General features: G+C 42.3%; 4 protein-coding genes across 8 annotated transcripts in view; 2 read left to right on the top strand and 2 right to left on the bottom strand.

Moving 5' to 3' along the window:
- Positions 1-2,496, top strand: part of LOC118369780 (regulator of G-protein signaling 7-like) — a 50,983-nt gene extending 48,487 nt beyond the window's left edge. For 2 of the 5 annotated variants that reach the window (XR_004822675.2, XR_004822674.2), the window contains 3 exons: positions 126-162; positions 274-357; positions 594-2,496. Coding sequence is in view for 3 of the 5 variants with exons in the window: in XM_035754473.2 (XP_035610366.1) it covers positions 594-644 (51 nt within the window). In the remaining 2 variants the exon portion in view is untranslated. The remainder of the gene's footprint in view (positions 1-125; positions 163-273; positions 358-593) is intronic. The other 3 variants (XM_035754474.2, XM_035754472.2, XM_035754473.2) reach the window with 2 other exon arrangements.
- Positions 2,497-2,596: 100 nt separating this feature from the next.
- LOC118369782 (gremlin-2-like) lies at positions 2,597-11,233 on the top strand. Its single transcript, XM_035754475.2, has 2 exons — positions 2,597-3,285; positions 9,612-11,233. Exon 2 carries the CDS (start codon positions 9,613-9,615, stop codon positions 10,165-10,167), a length of 555 nt encoding a protein of 184 aa, XP_035610368.1. The 5' UTR covers positions 2,597-3,285; position 9,612; the 3' UTR covers positions 10,168-11,233.
- LOC127916467 (uncharacterized) lies at positions 7,251-8,379 on the bottom strand. Its single transcript, XM_052498248.1, has 2 exons — positions 8,369-8,379; positions 7,251-8,256 (listed from the first exon to the last, which is right to left on the bottom strand). Exons 1-2 carry the CDS (start codon positions 8,377-8,379, stop codon positions 7,251-7,253), a joined length of 1,017 nt encoding a protein of 338 aa, XP_052354208.1.
- A 642-nt stretch (positions 11,234-11,875) lies between the features above and the next one.
- Positions 11,876-19,114, bottom strand: part of LOC118369779 (formin-2) — a 58,962-nt gene continuing 51,723 nt past the window's right edge. The window contains 3 exon segments of the mRNA XM_035754471.2: positions 11,876-12,019; positions 12,429-12,510; positions 15,478-15,627. Of these exon segments, the coding sequence (XP_035610364.2) occupies positions 11,993-12,019; positions 12,429-12,510; positions 15,478-15,627 (259 nt within the window). The 3' untranslated portion in view covers positions 11,876-11,992.

Here is a 19,114-nt window from a genome sequence, read left to right as displayed (position 1 = left end):
GGAGTCAGCTGAGCTGTTAGAGGACAGAGGCATGTGACCTCTCCTGCATGTCTCACATTTTGGTCCCTGAAACCAACCTGCCAAAATGTCCTACCTCATTCTGTGTTCTCTCCTTGTCCCCACAGAAAAGTAAGAACTTGTTTTGAAGGATTTTACATCCAGGTAATAATTCCAAAACTCAGTGCAGAGTGTTACAGTAAATTGCATGTGGTTGCTCATCTCACTGACTTTCATCCTCTCTGTGTTCTCCCTCACATTTTTGCATGGAGACAGCTCTTTTGACAGCTCTTGATGTAAACTGTATTCAATGAATGAACTTTACTCAGATGAAGGAACCTACAGCATGTCTGACATACGGTATAACACAATAACACAGTATGATGCAAAATCATGTTGTACACTTGATGCCCATAGGATGTCAGTATAATCCAGACATTACACACTTTCGTATTCCGACCAGGTAGAACTCTCACTCTGCACAGACATTTCCACACGCTAGATTACAGGAGGATATTAGAGTGGATCTTAGATTACAGTAGACAATTGATCTTATTCTCCTTATTTTTCTTTCTCCATCCCTCTTCTTCTCCCAGGGGAAATCCCTTACATCAAAGAGGCTGACCAACCTTGTGCCATCATGCTAAAATACAGCCACTCTGCAATATAGAGGACCATTTCTACGTCATTTCTACGTCATTTCTACATCATCGCCGTCTGCTTTCCACTCAGACGATGAGCAGGGCAGTACATCAGATGTTGCATGTCCAAGGAGAAGGCTTGTTATTTCTTTTACTTGATCTATATCTACTATTGGCGAGGACATTCATTTTGGGGCAGGTAGGCATTTTAGGACAGACATTGAGACCGGATAATGCCTTTACAGAAAGTCAGTGTCCAGTTACTTCCACCATATCTGATGGACACGCGTGTTCCTCTCCAGCTGAGCTAATGATGTCAGAAACTTAAAAAATTAAGAAACGACAGCTTAACAGTAAAATCTAATAAAAAATATTATTACTATACAGTTCACGATCTGTAATCACACCTACTTTTGTCACGCTAAGGGAAGTGTTGTGCAGTATGCATATATATAAATGATTATGTTTATTTTGCATTGCTTTTATTGCACTACAGTAATTGGCACAGTTTTCATTACATGTGTAAAGTCTCATTCAAGCTGCTGTCTGTTGTCTTCTGTAGAACGCACCTCTTTGTTACTCTCTCCTGCATTTATTTTTATACCATATTTAAAGACACTTAAAAATGTATTAAAGTTGTCCCTTTATCTGTTTTCACTGTCCTGGTAATGAATCAATACATTTTGTAATGACTAGCAAGGAGTAGATGAACATACTGATCTGGAGGCATTGTTATGATTATTGTCACTGATCTGTCTGCTAAGGGCACAGACTGTCATCTGCAGTTTAGGTGTTGCCACTAGATGGTGGTAGATTTAACAGAGCATAACATACAGTAGTTTTGGGTATCCGTTAGATTAGAACTGGTCTTCGCTTATTTGACTATAATTTAAGGGAATAAGTTGTACATTTGCAAAAAAAGAATGCTTTGTTTGTTGATTTTGTTCAAATGTGTAATTTGTTAGCAATTTAGACATTTTATTATACTGTACAAAATATGCTACCACAAAAAGTAAGGGCTCTATTCAATCCGTATCGAGGAAGTTCAGCGTTAGTGTGATGGACATTCAAAGGCAATTTTCCCGCTTTTAGCGGAGACTGCATTCACCGTAAACACTGCGTATGTCTGCTCAATCAGAAATTACCTTTACATTTCTAGAGCCCTGTGGGCTCGATTCAATCAGTAGCGCTGAAGATCTGCTTTATAGCGCGATTGAAATTGAAAGGTCATTTCCGATTGAGCCGACATATGCAGCATTTACCGTGAATGCAATTTCCGCGAAAGGCAGGAACATTGCCTATGTCGCACTATATCGCACCAGAGCGTGGGTGTTCTGCCCTACGAAGTGAATTGAGCCCTAAGGCTTAATGGCTAATATCACTAACAGAGTTTTACAAAACATAACCTTGTCAGTTCAGGTCAGTCAGTTTATTAAAGCCATGAGAAACCATGACTTAAGATATTAGTCATAGTATGGACAAAGACTGAGTCTTGAATTCAGCTGCTATAGTTTCCTGCTATTCTCTACTGGTAGGATCAGATGGTAATTGTTTAGACAGTGAAGTTTTTTTTGAGGATGTTTCAGATCTTTGACGGTGAATGACAGCCAGTGTTTTTTGTCTCAGTTCCAGTTCCCAGTACATCATTGTCTTTCTTCTTTATACCTAAACCAAAATAATGGGAATGGCAATTTCAAAGGGTTCTGTTGACATGTGAGTAGGCAGGAGTAAGAATGATTTATGGATTATGTGATTTCACACACCCATGTTTGGGAAAAAGGAACAATGTGTTGTGGTCTTATGAGAGTCTCAGAGAGAGCTGAGATGGATGTGTCAGATAAAAGTTTCCTTGAACCGGTCTTTGTTTCTTTGGTGGTGTGTGTTGAAGGCTTTCAGTGGTACTGGAACACCTAATCATTGAACCCACCTCATGGCCAAGGGAGAAGAAAGGTGGATAGGTGGAAAGAGAGAGTGAGAGAGAGAGATATTAGTATGAAAGTGAAGGAGAGACAGGGAAAGTGAGGGAGGAAATTGCGTGAAGGGGGCGATAGTGGGAGAGCAAGATGGATTTGGGGTTTCAGAGTACGAGAGGGAGTGATAGAGTGAAGAAGGGAAGAGGGAATGAGCAAGACTGACAGGGGATTCCAAGAGTGGAGAGTCAGCAGTGAGTATGTTTGTGGAAACAGGAGGGAGGATAAGTATGCAGAGAAACAGAGAGGGTATGGGAGAGAGGTGAGGCTTGGTTTGATTCATGTTGTGGTCAGAGCCAATAGAAAGCCCCCATCTATGTCTAGGGGGAAGCAGAAGTGCGACTCCAAACCCAGCTGGAAACACACAGAGACACCGAACTAGAATACTGAGACACAGAAACCCAATGGCATAGAAAGACAGATTACAAAGAGAGGAGAAAAATATATATACATATTTTGAGCTAAATATGGATTATTAATAAACTCAAAGATACAGACTCAGTGGAGAGAAACAGGACCACAGACCTTGGGACACTCAGCTGAAAGTCCACCTCGGGTACCCCTGCTGTTCCAATGGAAACCAACACCAGGATTCCCTCTACAGGACCAGTAAGGGTGGACAGCTACCCCTAACTGAGACAGGATCACCCCACTGTCCTGGGACACTGTGGCAAGAGGTACAGTCACTGTCTTCCTCCTTCTGTTCATACAGTAGTCTTGGTGGCTGGTCAGTTATTCAGGCTGGAGAGCAACAGATATAGAGGGTGAGATTCAATCACAGGAAGAATTTTCCTGAATGTTTATGGAAGTGAGTGCTTTCAGTGAGTTAATGGGTGTGTGGGTGATTGTTGATTTGGCTAATGAATGAAAGACTATTAGTGATAAATTATTTGGCTTGTGTAGGTGTGGGTGAAGCTATAGCATTAAGGTAAGAATGTAACTTTGTGTCACAGTGTAAATCCATCAGTGTGTAAGAGACTGTAGCCTTGTTTAAACCTGGTGCTAACATGGGTCATTTGTCCTGATCTTGTCTGAATTCTGATTGTGCCCACGTTTCCAGAAATGTGTCTACACATGGTATTAAAATGTGTGTTATCCGCCCACCGTGTCTGCATTGTGACCAGATTTCCTGGTCCCTTCTTTTACGCACATTTCACAGATAATCTATCAAAATAATATGTATTTATTTATTGTAAGATACATATTGATGTAGTCCGTCAATAGTGCCACCTGTCAATGCTTTCAGAGAGTGGAATAATAATGATTGAAATGGTTTCTCTGTCCAGATCTGTCTACACTTGTAAGATATCCAGACACCATGCATGTCTGACTACCTCTGGAGGTGGACAGGATGATCTGATCACAATCAGATCACAATGTGTCTTTTGATTGTCTACACCTGTCTAATAATGTGGGCACAATCAGAACGTGGAAAATATCAGGAGTAATTATGCAAGTTAGAAGCAGGTATTAACGGGACTTGTGAATATGTGAGAGACAGATGAATTACATGTGTGGGTGAGAGTTTGCGTGTTTAAGCGTTGTGTGAGTAGTGAGCTTGGCTTCTGATCCGATTCCCCGCTCCGGTGACGGCTCCACCTTGGACTGATAGCTCTGATTCCAAAGAGGATTTAGGCAGGACACATCTTTGTCCTAATATAAACCCTTTGATATAAACCCTTCCCCACTCTATTATTTCCAGTTTAATCCAAAGAGCTTTTTGTTAATTAATATTAGATTTAAATTTCCGAACACTGTATGTTTGTAATATTGGAACAATGCATTTAGCATGCTATTCACCTGCTATTAGTTCAGGGTGGAAATGTAAGACATGAAGGTGTGTCTACAGATTAACCATATTTATATTTCATTCCTTCATAATTCCACCGCCTTTACAAGCAAAGGAAACCATGAATAACGTCAGGCGAACCTGACAGTTCCAAGTGGAAAAAGCATTTAATTTGCGATTGAAATAACAACATTCTCGTTGCACTGGAATTTATAAGTGTTTAAGGATCTATTGAAAAGAGCTAAATGAGTATGAGTACACCCAAGCTGTAGGTTTCTTTTAGACCTGAATCTGCCGAGTTGATTTTTTGAATTTCTCCTTTTTATTATACAATTTGTATCATATTAAATATTAGCCATTATCGGGAGCCAACATCAGTAATACCCCCAAACATTTATAGCTGTCACTTTAGTGTTCGTTGTCTTCAATTTGTAGTTTACATTTTGCATCCTTCCATTCCGTTGACCTTTCTCTGTCATGTCCAAGTTGTTCCTGAGGGTCGCTATTAGTGCATAATGTTAGGATGACGTTGTGCAGTAATTTGGAACATGTAGCCTGTTTGAATCATTATGGAACTCAGACCACACCTACTGTAGCAGGTTCAACAACGACTGGACGGTTGATATACAGTTCCATGATTAGTGAGGATTAAGGTAGATTTATAGGATTATTGTTCAACCCCTATTGGGGGGTCAGGTGCTTTCGGAAGATGGGCAGGGACTCTGCTGTCCTAGCTTAACGTGGAAGCTAGTTCCACCATTGAGGTACCAGGACAGAGAAGAGCTTTGACTGGGCTGAGCGGAAGCTGCCCTCCCTTAGGGTTGGGAGGGCCAAGAGACCAGAGGTGGCAGAAATACTGTGTACCTAATTAAACATACACAGTATTTAAAGGAATGGATTACGATAAATGTAATGAAAACCCTATTGAATGAAAACTCCTAGAGAAAATGTGTTGGCAAGCACTTGGGAGTGTTTTCAGCGGTTGAATTACATTTGCGCGCAAGGGAACAACGCCTGCAAAACCCGTTACTCAATTTCATAAGGTAATACCAGCTGGTGAGAAGTGGGTAGGAAAGGCGTGCGTAAGAAAGGTGTAATTTCCTAAATTAGAATCGGGTCCTATATGAGCCATGTTACAATTCCCACCATGTGAGTTAACCCTATTGGTGCGATGTGTAGGGAGTTAGTCTTTCAGGCCAGCAAGCCGGGTATACTTCCCTGCCTGGTCATTCTCTACAATATGTTGCTCTCACTCTGTGTGTCTACTGTTAAGTGCGGGGTAAATATCTCTACTAATACCTAGGGGGATGGAGAGCAAAGTGCCTCTCCTAACTGCTGGAGACTTGGAGACCAGTAGAGCATCTCTCAGCTGGCAGTAATTATGAAAATGGATTGTGGTGACAAATGGCTGTCCAAACAGCTCAGGGGCATGTTGGCGTTGAACACATTCAACCCAAGCTCCTCAAAATGCACATTTTCACAGTTAATGAGCCAGAAGAGGCCAGTTTGGGGAAATGCAAGCCACACATGGAGATAATGAAGTCCAATGTAATTGCCTTCATGTAAAAACACAGAGTTTTGTTTTCTGTGTGTGAGCTTTGGCCTGTTGAATTGAATACAATAATTGACGTCAGTTATCCTGTTCTTGTCATTGCTAACACTTTATCTCAGGGCCCATGTGGAAGGTACTGCTTTGAGCTTATTGACTGAATAATTAGCAGATTGCATTATTGAAGAACCCTTGACCTAAAATGGTTGATCTGCTACGATAGAGGCTCTGGTACTTTGGTACAGACGGAAAGTTCATCCAAGTGTAGCCGCCCACTGCGGTCAGTAAAGCTCAAGTTGCCATTGGCAATTCTTACTCTGGGAGATGGCTATCCCAGTTCTGTTTTTGGAGTCCATTATTTGTAGACCTGAGGTCTGAGACGGTTCATTCAAGCGTATAGAGCCTGGTATTTGTGGTTGTGATATAACATGCAGTGGCCCTGTAAGTGGACAGATAGCATGGTCCAGTTCAGCTCTGTCTCACCGATAATACAAAAACCACAGTCTCCCTCCGGCTCAGACTCCATGATGATTGGTGAGAGAGAGAGTCAGGGGGGTGGATGAGGGGGGCTGCAAGCAGTAAAGTCAGGGCTAAAGAGTTTGTTTTGTTTTCCAACAGTCTCTCTGTACACTATCATTATCCCCCCACTTCCCCACCCAACCTCCAAACCGCAATTTGTCTTGCTGTGAGATTGATGACGATAGCTGGCAGGGTCATCTGTATCATACTTAGGCAAAGTTTGGAAGTGGAGAAGGACTGAAGCACTGACTGTATAACATATCTGTCATCTGCTGTGTACACAGTCAGGATATCCCTCCAAACCCTAGGGCCTTTAAACTCACCAGACCTGGGCTAGTCGTCTTAACTAATGAAGAGGAAAAACTTTGCAGGAAGCCCACTGTGTTGGATTGAGTGCATCCATTCTGATCAGTAGTCACTGGATGTTTTTAGGGACAAAAGCATTTGTTTAACTGGTGAGTAGATCATTGAATGATGGAGGAGGGTCATGACATTGACATGCAGTGGGGACAGAAGGAAACATCATCATTACATTTGACCCCGTGTGGTCAAGTGTGTGTGTGTGTGTGTGTGTGTGTGTGTGTGTGTAAGAGATGTGTCCTTATGATAGAGTTGAGCCAGACTTAGTCGTGCGTAACTTGAACTTTCACAGAAATCTCCTACTGACATCAATGCATGAATTATGTAAACATTCTTATCACACATCAGTTGCTCTGGAAGACACTGAAGAGGTGAAGTTTATCTCCCCCTTGTCCTTCTCATGACCACCATCATCCACCATCCATTCAGTCCACTCCTCTAAACCCTCCACCATCCTCATGGTTCCTGGGTATACCAGTACCTAGCCCTCCACTATCCTCATGGTTCCTGGGTATTCCAGTACCTAGCCCTCCACCATCCTCATGGTTCCTGGGTATACCAGTACCTAGCCCTCCACCATCCTCATGGTTCCTGGGTATACCAGTACCTAGCCCTCCACCATCCTCATGGTTCCTGGGTATTCCAGTACCTAGCCCTCCACCATCCTCAGGGTTCCTGGGTATTCCAGTACCTAGCCCTCCACCATCCTCATGGTTCCTGGGTATACCAGTACCTAGCCCTCCACCATCCTCATGGTTCCTGGGTATACCAGTGCCTAGCCCTCCACCATCCTCATGGTTCCTGGGTATACCAGTACCTAGCCCTCCACCATCCTCATGGTTCCTGGGTATACCAGTACCTAGCCCTCCACCATCCTCATGGTTCCTGGGTATACCAGTACCTAGCCCTCCACCATCCTCATGGTTCCTGGGTATACCAGTACCTAGCCCTCCACCATCCTCATGGTTCCTGGGTATACCAGTACCTAGCTCTCCACCATCCTCATGGTTCCTGGGTATACCAGTACCTAGCCTTCCACCATCCTCATGGTTCCTGGGTATTCCAGTACCTAGCCTTCCACCATCCTCGTGGTTCCTGGGTATACCAGTACCTAGCCCTCCACTATCCTCATGGTTCCTGGGTATACCAGTACCTAGCTTTCCACCATCCTCATGGTTCCTGGGTATACCAGTACCTAGCTCTCCACCATCCTCATGGTTCCTGGGTATACCAGTACCTAGCCCTCCACCATCCTCATGGTTCCTGGGTATACCAGTACCTAGCCCTCCACCATCCTCATGGTTCCTGGGTATACCAGTACCTAGCCCTCCACTATCCTCATGGTTCCTGGGTATACCAGTACCTAGCCCTCCACCATCCTCAGGGTTCCTGGGTATTCCAGTACCTAGCCTTCCACCATCCTCATGGTTCCTGGGTATACCAGTACCTAGCCCTCCACCATCCTCATGGTTCCTGGGTATACCAGTACCTAGCTCTCCACCATCCTCATGGTTCCTGGCTCGGCTGTTCTATACTTCATTACCTTCTGGTCATAGACACAGCTGCCCAATAGATTACTGTGAACATTGGGACAGTTTCATTGAGACAGAGAGGTTAACAGGGCAGAGCGCCATGACCCAGGGTCAAGAGCAGAAACTAAACAGAGACAGAAACCCAAAGTAGATCATGATAAAGTCATTGTCCCAGGTCCAATTGTGTTGTCCCACGTCCAGGAAATGGAGAAGGGATGCACAATTTGCACAGCAAAGACGTCTTTCAGGGAATTGGGGCAGCCAATGGCTTTGGAGGGCTTTTGGTCCGCATTCAGAATTCTTACTTTATACTGTATATGCAATTCAAGAACAACATCTGTTGCAAAGATTTTTGAGTGACTGACAAATTGTACTGGCATTAATACAGATACATACCAGTCATTTTCTTTCCCAACAAAGGTATTCAACTTAAATCATACTTCCTTTTACCAGTAAAAATCAGAAAGACAAATTCTAAATAACTTTATTTTTGGATTACATTGTGAATTGTATGTGTGTGTGAGCGTTTAGGCATGTGTTTATGTGTGTTTATGGAGAGTTTCATCTCGGTCTCACATCTGCCAGTCGGCAGTGTGGAGAGAGACACAGACAGAGCAGTTTATAGTGCTCATAGGGCTTAGGGCTTGGTCACAGAGTGGGAATGGAGACCCACAGGGTACTCTTCTCCTCCCCTAATAACATTCAGATGGGCCTGCTAATGCATGTTTACATATCTGCGGCATAGTTCATGACTAGAGTAAGCAAAGCCCTAATTATTTTACCCGGCGACGAGACCAATAAAATCAACTTCCTTTTCTCGTTATGGGTGTTTAAGGGTTTCCTTTGATGGCAAGACATGTTTATTTTTGGAAGAGTTCTGTAGCTGAGAAGAAAGCAAATATAAGTATTGACACAGACGTTGACAAGATGATCGATTGATTAACTCAATGATGCCTTAAAGGGCAGAGTGAAGAGGAGGGGGAAGTTCAATGTGACATGTGAACATTCACACACATACATAGGCTAAACACCAAAGCATACACACACAGACGGAATGCTGTTACACTGGAATAACTTCAAGGATTGAGACATACCCAGTAGATTGAGACATACCCAGTAGATTGAGACATACCCAGCAGACTCAACCTCGCTTAAACCAATACATTCTAGTCACAGTATAGTCACTGTTTATGTACAAGGCTCAATCTTAGTTTTGTAGCACTGAAACTAACCTTTCTGTCTAATTTTCCCCAGAATGTTTTGGAGAATCACTCTCCCGGTCCTACTGGCTGGGGTGCTCTGCGTTGCCACAGACACCAGGAAGCCCCGCCCCCAGGGCTCCATCCCCTCACTTTTCAAGTCCAAAGGCAACCTGTCGGAGCGTCAGCGCCTGCTGCCGCGGAAACCCGAAGTCCTTTCGTCAAGTCGGGAGGCCCTGGTGGTCACGGAGCGCCGGTACCTCCGACGTGACTGGTGCAAGACACAACCCCTCCGCCAGACAGTGAGCGAGGAGGGCTGTCGGAGTCGTACGGTGGTCAACCGCTTCTGCTATGGCCAGTGTAACTCCTTCTACATCCCCCGCCACATGAGCCCTAGCTCAAATCGAGGCCTGGGGTCCGGCCGGAAGAACCTCAACAAGGCCCAAGAGCCCTTCCAGTCCTGTTCCTTCTGCAGGCCGCACCGCATCACCCAGCTCACTGTGCAGCTGGACTGTCCAGGGCTGCAACCAGCCTTCCGCCATCGCAAGGTGCAGCGTGTCAAACAGTGTCGCTGTATGTCGGTGGATGTGAGTGGTAACGGAAAACTGTGAAGAATTCTTTGGAACCAGACCATGACAGTCACCATGGACACTAATGTGACTGTGAAAGTGAACGTTAACATGAACATGAATACCGTAGACATGACAGGGGACAAGCTAGTAGTACCTCTCCCCTATATTGGACTATGCTGCATTATCACTTTGTACACAGGTCTACTGGTCACACAAAATGAACCCTACAGGTACTGGTAGTACAGAGTGGCCCATCTATTAGCCCGTTGACTACATGGACAGCTGTGGTAAAACTACAAATTGCAGACATAAATGGATGCATTGCACAACACCAACTGAAGCACATACATGTTTCAGTTCAACACAGTCAGTCATATTAAACAACTGGGTCCTTGGACATTTGGAACATATAAAATCATAAGCACAGCACCAAGTTCTAGACTGAAAGTGGAGCTCTTAAGCTGCCTATGGCATGCTGTGGACTGGGCTTACCTGGGGGAACTGAGGCTTCAGACTGAGAAATAGGGCTTCAGACTGAGAAAAAATAACCTAGTCTGTCTAAGTATCTGCCTGTGGATTTAAGAGCCACCTGTGAAATAATTGACACAAATATCAAGCTAGCCAGTAAAGAAATGATATTACTATTTTATGTATAACTGTTGTACTATAAATATATATGTATATGTCAAAGGATAAGTAGCTATAAATATATATAAAATCTATTTCATGTGAAACATCTGTGTGGTCTGAATGCAAATGTTGTGGCAATAAAGGATATAGTTGACTAATGATGTTTGAGAAGAATAGGTTCGACAACTATTCAGATAAAGACTTTCAGGATGATTCATCTTCAATAAATAGTATTTTATCAGGAACAAAGGCGTTATCGCAAATGGGGACACAGTCACCAACAGCTCTACAAGGCTCATACAGAACATAGAACAGGAAAACAATTCAAACATACAAATCATACAGGATATGTCACATACAGATTGCATATCATTTTACATGTAATGTGGATAAGGTTATTTTTTTAAGTTGTAATATTATTTCAATATGTAGCTATGGTTCCATAATAACAAACAATAGAGGATGATGTGAAATCCTCATGACCTACTAAATACCTTGGTACTAAATACCTTAGCAGCTAAACTCAAGTCATGGTTAAGTTCATGATTTATTGCATAAACTACAACTGTACATCACGTATCATCCTTCTATGAAACTACAGTGTATGATAAACTGATTATTGTCACAATGTAAGTTTTCACTAAGCAGGTCTGGTTTCCATACAGGTTGTAATGTAGATTAATTGAATTGGCTCATTTGTCATTAACTAGCTCAGTGTGCTATAAAGGCACTTGACTTGCTGTCTGGTAAGCAAATATATATACAAGCTCACTCTTGTTCTCCTTTTTATACTGGAAGGCAGTGCAGGGATGGATAGAAATGGCTTATTGAAACATGATTGTCTTAACTGGTGTCTTCTATCAAATGCTACAGGGGATAGGCTGGATACCAGAACATGTGTGTCGCACTGTAAAACGATGCATTTCTCATTAAAATGGCATCTGTCCAAAAATAATGAACTGTTTAATTAATTCTACAATACTTACTTTGGACTTGGGAGAAATCTCTCATTGACAGATAGCGCCAAAGCATGGTACAGGGTTTATATCAAACTTTCCAACAAGTATGTTGGGCATACTTACATGTATAACCAGTTGGATGACAGAAATAAACTATTAAAAAAAGAAAAGAATCATAACATATTTTTAAATACAATAGCTAAAAAGACATTTCAGATTGTGTTGATCTCACTTGTGCAAACTTTTCCTGGGTAAGACTTCTCCAGTCCATTGGCTCAGATCTTCTGACCGAGTTTGGCTTTCTGTGGAATAAAAACAGATGGAAGTGAGTTTCAGACATTACAATGGGGCACATAAATGAATTCACCCCCGCATTTTGACACTAAAATAAAGTGGTAACGGGGGTGGAGGGGGGATTTCTACAGAGATTTTAAAAACTAGGAGTGAGAAGGGGGAAAATACAGTTGTAGGATCTTAATTTGATCACTCCTTTGTTGTTGAGAATTTTCCATGCAGATGAGCTTCGTGATTTACATAAATCGACTATTCATTAAAATCCTATTGCTGCATGATTATTTTCTGTGACAGTAAAGGTCAAATTAAGTTCCTACATCTGTATTTTATGGGGAATAAAGAGACAGAAGATATACAGAAAGCGGTTAGGAGAAAATGGTTTAGGAAGAAGGAAAAAGAGACTTAAAGAAAACTCACTATTCCAGAGGACTGTTTGGGTTTGACGCTGTACGAGACCTTCTCTCTGGCTTGTTTGAAAACCTCCTCTGCCGTTTTCAGTCTGAAAAGACACCACTAGTTTCAGCCATGCATTTGTAATATACACACACGCTTGCATTTGAAATGTACCTTCTCCTAGAAATGGAGATAAGGTATGTTTGCAGTAGTAAAAGGTCAGGCAACTCAGCAGTGAGGTTTTCCAGGCAAGGTTTGGGTCTCTGCTGTTTATACAGGAGAAAGTTATGGGTGACCAGTTCCAATGTTTTAAGAAGCCCATTTCTGATCCACTGTGATGATAGAGACAGGTTTAAACCATTCAGTGGCCTGACTCTCAACACTGCACACTGTGTAAAAAAATAAAAAATAATATTCTAGACCAGTACATTCACATGTGTGCGTGTTTGTCCAAATTTGGTATGCCTTTGTAGTAAGTCAGGTTGGGCGGGGGGGCTCTACATTTCCCAATTGTCTAGATGGTGGTAGGCCAAATAGGTAATGATTACAACTTTGTTTGAATCATTTCCCGCAAATTAACAAAACACAAGACATTACTTTTTATTTTTACAAGTACATATCACAATGTAATCTACATCCAGCAGAACGAAACAATTAGCATTTGTTGACTTTTCAAATGTTATCTCCAAAACCATCAAACCACTGGAAGCTAACAGAATCGCTCATGTGTTCTTTTCATTATTGGGGTTATGAAACCGATCTGGGTCGTTTCAACTCTTCTCTTTCTTATCTTGTCTATGAATTTGAATGACTCTGATAGGATCTAATAGTGAACATGTGATGCATGCTATTGAAAACTCATGTTTGGGGATCATTCATTCCAACACTGAAGATTCAACACTCATCTATGGCAAATCCTGACTTTCTGCTTGATATTTACCTCACAGGGTAGGTTCAATAGAAATATGAGTATATCTATATGAAGCAAAATGTAAGTTTGTCTGATACATTTCCCTTCTACGAGATTATTACATAAAACATGTACTGCATTCTGGGATTAATGGTGTTCGGTTGCTTCAGCATCCTTGGTTGTTACAACACACAGCATTCTCTATTGTTTCAAGGGGAGTCGAAGAGCTCAAGGTGCACGACATTTGACCTCAGTCAAGGTGCTTTATTCTCACATTAAGCCGACAGATGGCTTCACATGGCTTGTCAAGGTAATGTGCTTGGTGTGCTTGAAGGTGAATGTGAAACAGTAGGTTCCTTGTGTTCCAGGGAGATATACAGTGCCTTCGGGAAAAGTATTCAGACCTTTTCTAAAATTGATTAAATCGTTTTTTGTCATTAATCTACACACAATACCCCATAATGTCAAAGCAAAAATAGGTTTTTAGAAATGTTTGCTAATTTATTAAAAGTGAAAAACTGAAATATGGCATAAGTTATACGTTTTCAGACCCTTTACTCAGTACTTTGTTGAAGCACCTGTGGCAGCGATTATAGAATCGAGTCTTCTTGGGTATGATGCTACAAGCTTGGCACACCTGTATTTGGGGAGTTCTCCCATTATTCTCTGCAGATCCTCTCAAGCTCTGTCAGGTTGGACGGGGAGCGTTGCTTCACAGCTATTCTCAGGTTTCTCCTCAGATGTTCGATCGGATTCAAGCCTATGCTCTGGTTGGGCCACTCAAGGACATTCAGAAACTTGTCGAGAAGTCACTCCTGAATTGTCTTGTCTGTGTGCTTGGGGTCGTTGTCCTTTTGGAATGTGAACCTTCGCCCAGTCTGATGTCCTGAGCGCTTTGGAGCAGGTTTTCATCAAGGATCTCTCTGTATATTTCCCTCGATCTTGACTAGTCTCCCTGTCCCTGCCGCTGAAAAACATCCCCACAGCATGATGCTGCTACCACCATGCTTCACCGTAGGGATGGTGCCAGGTTTCCTCGAGACGTAACGCTTGGCATTCAGGCCAAAGAGTTCAATCTTGGTTTCATCAAACCAGAGAATCTTGTCATCTCATGGTCTGAGAGTCTTTAGGTGCCTTTTGGCAAACTCCAAGCGGGCTGTTATGTGCCTTTTACTGAGGAGTGGCTTCCATCTGGCCACTCTACCATAAAGGCCTGATTGGTGGAGTGCTGCAGAGATGGTTATCCTTCGGGAAGGTTCTCCCATCTCAAAAGAGGAACTCTAGAGCTCTGTCAGAGTGACCATTGGGTTCTTGATCATCTCCCTGACCAAATCCCTTCTCCCCGATTTATGAGTTTGACCGGGCGGCCAGCTCTAGGAAGAGCCTTGGTGGTTCCAAACGTCTTACATTTAAGAATGATGGAGGCCGCTGTGTTCTTGGTGACCTTCAATGCTGCAGACATGCCCCCATCCAACCTGATAGAACTTGAGAGAATCTGCAGAGACTAATGGGAGAAACTCGTGAAATACAGGTGTGCTCAGCTTGTAGCATCCATTATAAATACAATACAAATAAACAATCCTGTCTCGGCGCTCTATGGACAATTCCATTGACCTCATGGCTTGGTTTTTGCTCTGACATGCACTGTCAACTGTGGGACCTTATATAGACAGGTCGGTCTCTTTCCAAATCATGTCCAATCAATTGAATTTACCACAGGTGGACTCCCATCAAGTTGTAGAAACATCTCAATGGAAACAGGATGCACCTGAGCTCAATTTCGAGTCTAATAGCAAAGGGTAAATATATATATTTTAATAAATGTGCAAACATTTCTAAAAGCTAGTTTTTGCTTTGTCATTATGGTGTATTGTGTGTAGATTGCTCTTTTTCTTTAATCCATTTTAGAATAAGGCTGTAACGTAATAAAATGTGGAAAAAGTCAAAGCTCTGAATACTTTCCGAAGGCACTATAGTAGTAAAAGTAGACATGTAGATTTGACATGTACCGTACAGTCGACCTGTGGTAGGTCTGTAGAAGTTCAGAACATATATTGTACAACCCTCCCCAAAGAAAGACCCAGCAAAGAGTGGCATTCATTGAATAGGATGGACTCAATACACATAAAAGAACTGCAAAACACTGCTTGCACCAATCCTTACCGTTCCTGTAACCTCAGTTTGTTTTCCTTCTTCCAAAGATCTTTGAAATCAGTGGAGAACTCATGCCACACAGAAAACAGCGTGTTGGGAGAGACTTCCTTCTCGCCCGCCTTGGCCTTGACTGAAAAGAACATGCTCAGCTCCAAAAAACTGAGGATAGAGAGAACAAAAACATTACATCAAACCCAAAATACACAAATTACAATAGTAGATTACAGAAACACTAAGTTATTGTGAAACCTGTAGGCTTATAATAAATATGTGAAATGTGAAAGTTAATCTTGAAAAAATAAGAGCATTTCAGAAAAACACTTGATATGGAAGTATGCTAAGTAAAGGTGACTGGGCATTTCAGAACACAAAGAAATACTAGAATGTATTAGCTGGCACAATCACATTCTTTCCTAACTCAATAACATAAAGTGATATTATCAATCTACACAGAACATTCCAAAGAAAGGGAGAGAGAGAGACAAACACACAAAGAAAGGGAGAGAGAGAGAGACAAACACATAAAGAAAGGGAGAGAGAGAGACAAACACATAAAGAAAGGGAGAGAGAGACAAACACAAAGGGAGGGAGAGACAAACACATAAAGGGAGAGAGAGACAAACACAAAGGGAGAGAGAGAGACAAACACAAAGAAAGGGAGAGAGAGAGACAAACACAAAGAAAGGGAGAGAGAGAGACAAACACATAAAGGAGAGAGGAGACAAACACATAAAGGGAGAGAGACAAACACAAAAGAAAGGGAGAGAGAAACAAACACAAAAGAAAGGGAGAGAGAGACAAACACAAAGAAAGGAGAGAGAGAGACAAACACAAAAAGGAGAGAGAGAGACAAACATAAAGGGAGAGAGAGAGAAAACACAAAGAAAGGGAGAGAGAGAGACAAAACAAAGAAAGGGAGAGAGAGAGACAAACAAAAGAAAGGGAGAGAGAGACAAACACAAAAAGAAGGGAGAGAGAGAGACAAACACAAAGAAAGGGAGAGAGACAAAACACAAAGAAAGGGAGAGAGAGACAAACACAAGAAAGGGAGAGAGAGACAAACACAAAGGGAGAGAGAGACAAACACATAAGGGAGAGAGAGAGACAAACACAAAGAAAGGGAGAGAGAGAGACAAACACAAAGAAAGGGAGAGAGAGACAAACACATAAAGAAAGGGAGAGAGACAAACACAAAGAAAGGAGAGAGAGAGAAAACACATAAAGAAAGGGAGAGAGAGAGAGACAAACACATAAAGAAAGGGAGAGAGAGAGACAAACACAAGAAGGGAGAGAGAGAGACAAACACGAAGAAAGGGAGAGAGAGAGACAAACACATAGAGAGGGAGAGAGACAAATACAAAAGAAAGGGAGAGAGAGAGACAAACACATAAAGGGAGAGAGAGACAAACACATAAAGGGAGAGAGAGAGACAAACACAAAGAAAGGGAGAGAGAGACAAACACATAAAGAAAGGGAGAGAGAGAGAGAGAGAGAGACAAACACATAAAGGGAGAGAGAGACAAACACAAAAGGGAGAGAGAGACAAACACATAAAGAAAGGAGAGAGAGAGACAAACACAAAGAAAGGAGAGAGAGAGACAAACACAAAGAAAGGAGAGAGAGAGAGACAAACACAAAGAAAGGGAGAGAGAGAGACAAACACATAAAGAAAGGGAGAGAGAGAGAGACAAAACACACAAAGAAAGGGAGAGATAGAGACAACACAAAGAAAGGGAGAGAGAGAGAGACAACACAAAGAAAGGGAGAGAGAGAGACAAACACAAAGAAAGGGAGAGAGAGACAAACACATAAAGGGAGAGAGAGAGACAAACACATAAAGGGAGAGGGAGACAAACACATAAAGGGAGAGAGACAAACACAAAGAAAGGGAGAGAGAAACAAACACATAAAGAAAGGGAGAGAGAGACAAACACAAAGGGAGAGAGAGAGACAAACACATAAAGGGAGAGAGAGAGAGACACATAAAGGGAGAGAGAGAGACAAACACAAAGAAAGGGAGAGAGAGAGACAAACACAAAGAAAGGGAGAGAGAGCGACAAACATAAAGGGAGAGAGAGAGAGACACACACATAAAGAAAGGGAGAGAGAGAGACAAACACATAAAGAAAAGGAGAGAGAGACAAACACAAAGAAATTAAGAGAGAGAGACAAACACAAAGAAAGGGTGAGAGAGAGACAAACACAAAGAAAGGGAGAGAGAGAGACAAACACAAAGAAAGGGAGAGAGAGAGACAAACACATAAAGAAAGGGAGAGAGAGAGACACACACATGAAGAAAGGGAGAGAGACAAACACATAAAGAAAGGGAGAGAGAGACAAACACAAAGAAAGGGAGAGAGAGAGACAAACACAAAGAAAGGGAGAGAGAGAGACAAACACAAAGGGAGAGAGAGAGAGACAAACACATAAAGAAAGGGAGAGAGAGAGAGACAAACACATAAAGAAAGGGAGAGAGAGAGACAAACACATGAAGGGAGAGAGAGAGACAAACACGAAGAAAGGGAGAGAGAGAGACAAACACATAGAGAGGGAGAGAGACAAATACATAAAGAAAGGGAGAGAGAGACAAACACATAAAGGGAGAGAGAGACAAACACATAAAGGGAGAGAGAGAGAGACAGACACATAAAGGGAGAGAGAGAGACAAACACAAAGAAAGGGAGAGAGAGAGACAAATACAAAGAAAGGGAGAGAGAGAGACAAACACAAAGAAAGGGAGAGAGAGAGAGACAAACACATAAAGAAAGGGAGAGATAGAGACAACACAAAGAAAGGGAGAGAGAGAGACAACACAAAGAAAGGGAGAGAGAGAGACAAACACAAAGAAAGGGAGAGAGAGACAAACACATAAAGGGAGAGAGAGAGACAAACACATAAAGGGAGAGGGAGACAAACACATAAAGAAAGGGAGAGAGAGACAAACACAAAGGGAGAGAGAGAGACAAACACATAAAGGGAGAGAGAGAGAGACACATAAAGGGAGAGAGAGAGACAAACACAAAGAAAGGGAGAGAGAGAGACAAACACAAAGAAAGGGAGAGAGAGACAAACACAAAGAAAGGGGGAGAGAGAGACAAACACATAAAGGGAGAGAGACAAACACAAAGAAAGGGAGAGAGAGAGACAAACACATAAAGAAAGGGAGAGAGAGACAAACACAAAGGGAGAGAGAGAGAGACAAACACACAAAGGGAGAGAGAGAGACAAACACAAAGAAAGGGAGAGAGAGACAAACGCATGAAGAAAGGGAGAGAGAGAGACAAACACAAAGGGAGAGAGAGACAAACACATAAAGGGAGAGAGAGACAAACACAAAGGGAGGGAGAGACAAACACATAAAGGGAGAGAGAGAGAGACAAACACACAAAGAAAGGGAGAGAGAGAGACAAACACAAAAGAGACAAACACAAAGAAAGGGAGAGAGAGAGACAAACACAAAGACAGGGAGAGAGAGACAAACACAAAGAAAGGGAGAGAGAGAGACAAACACATAAAGAAAGGGAGAGAGAGACAAACACAAAGGGAGAGAGAGAGAGACAAACACACAAAGGGAGAGAGAGAGACAAACACAAAGAAAGGGAGAGAGAGAGAGACAAAGACAAACAAAGGGAGAGAGAGACAAACA

This window comes from Oncorhynchus keta, chromosome 36, assembly GCF_023373465.1.
Source record: "Oncorhynchus keta strain PuntledgeMale-10-30-2019 chromosome 36, Oket_V2, whole genome shotgun sequence".
Taxonomy (NCBI): Eukaryota; Metazoa; Chordata; class Actinopteri; order Salmoniformes; family Salmonidae; genus Oncorhynchus; species Oncorhynchus keta.
Note: the sequence above shows the minus strand (reverse complement) of the source record. Positions and strands in the feature narration are given on the sequence as shown.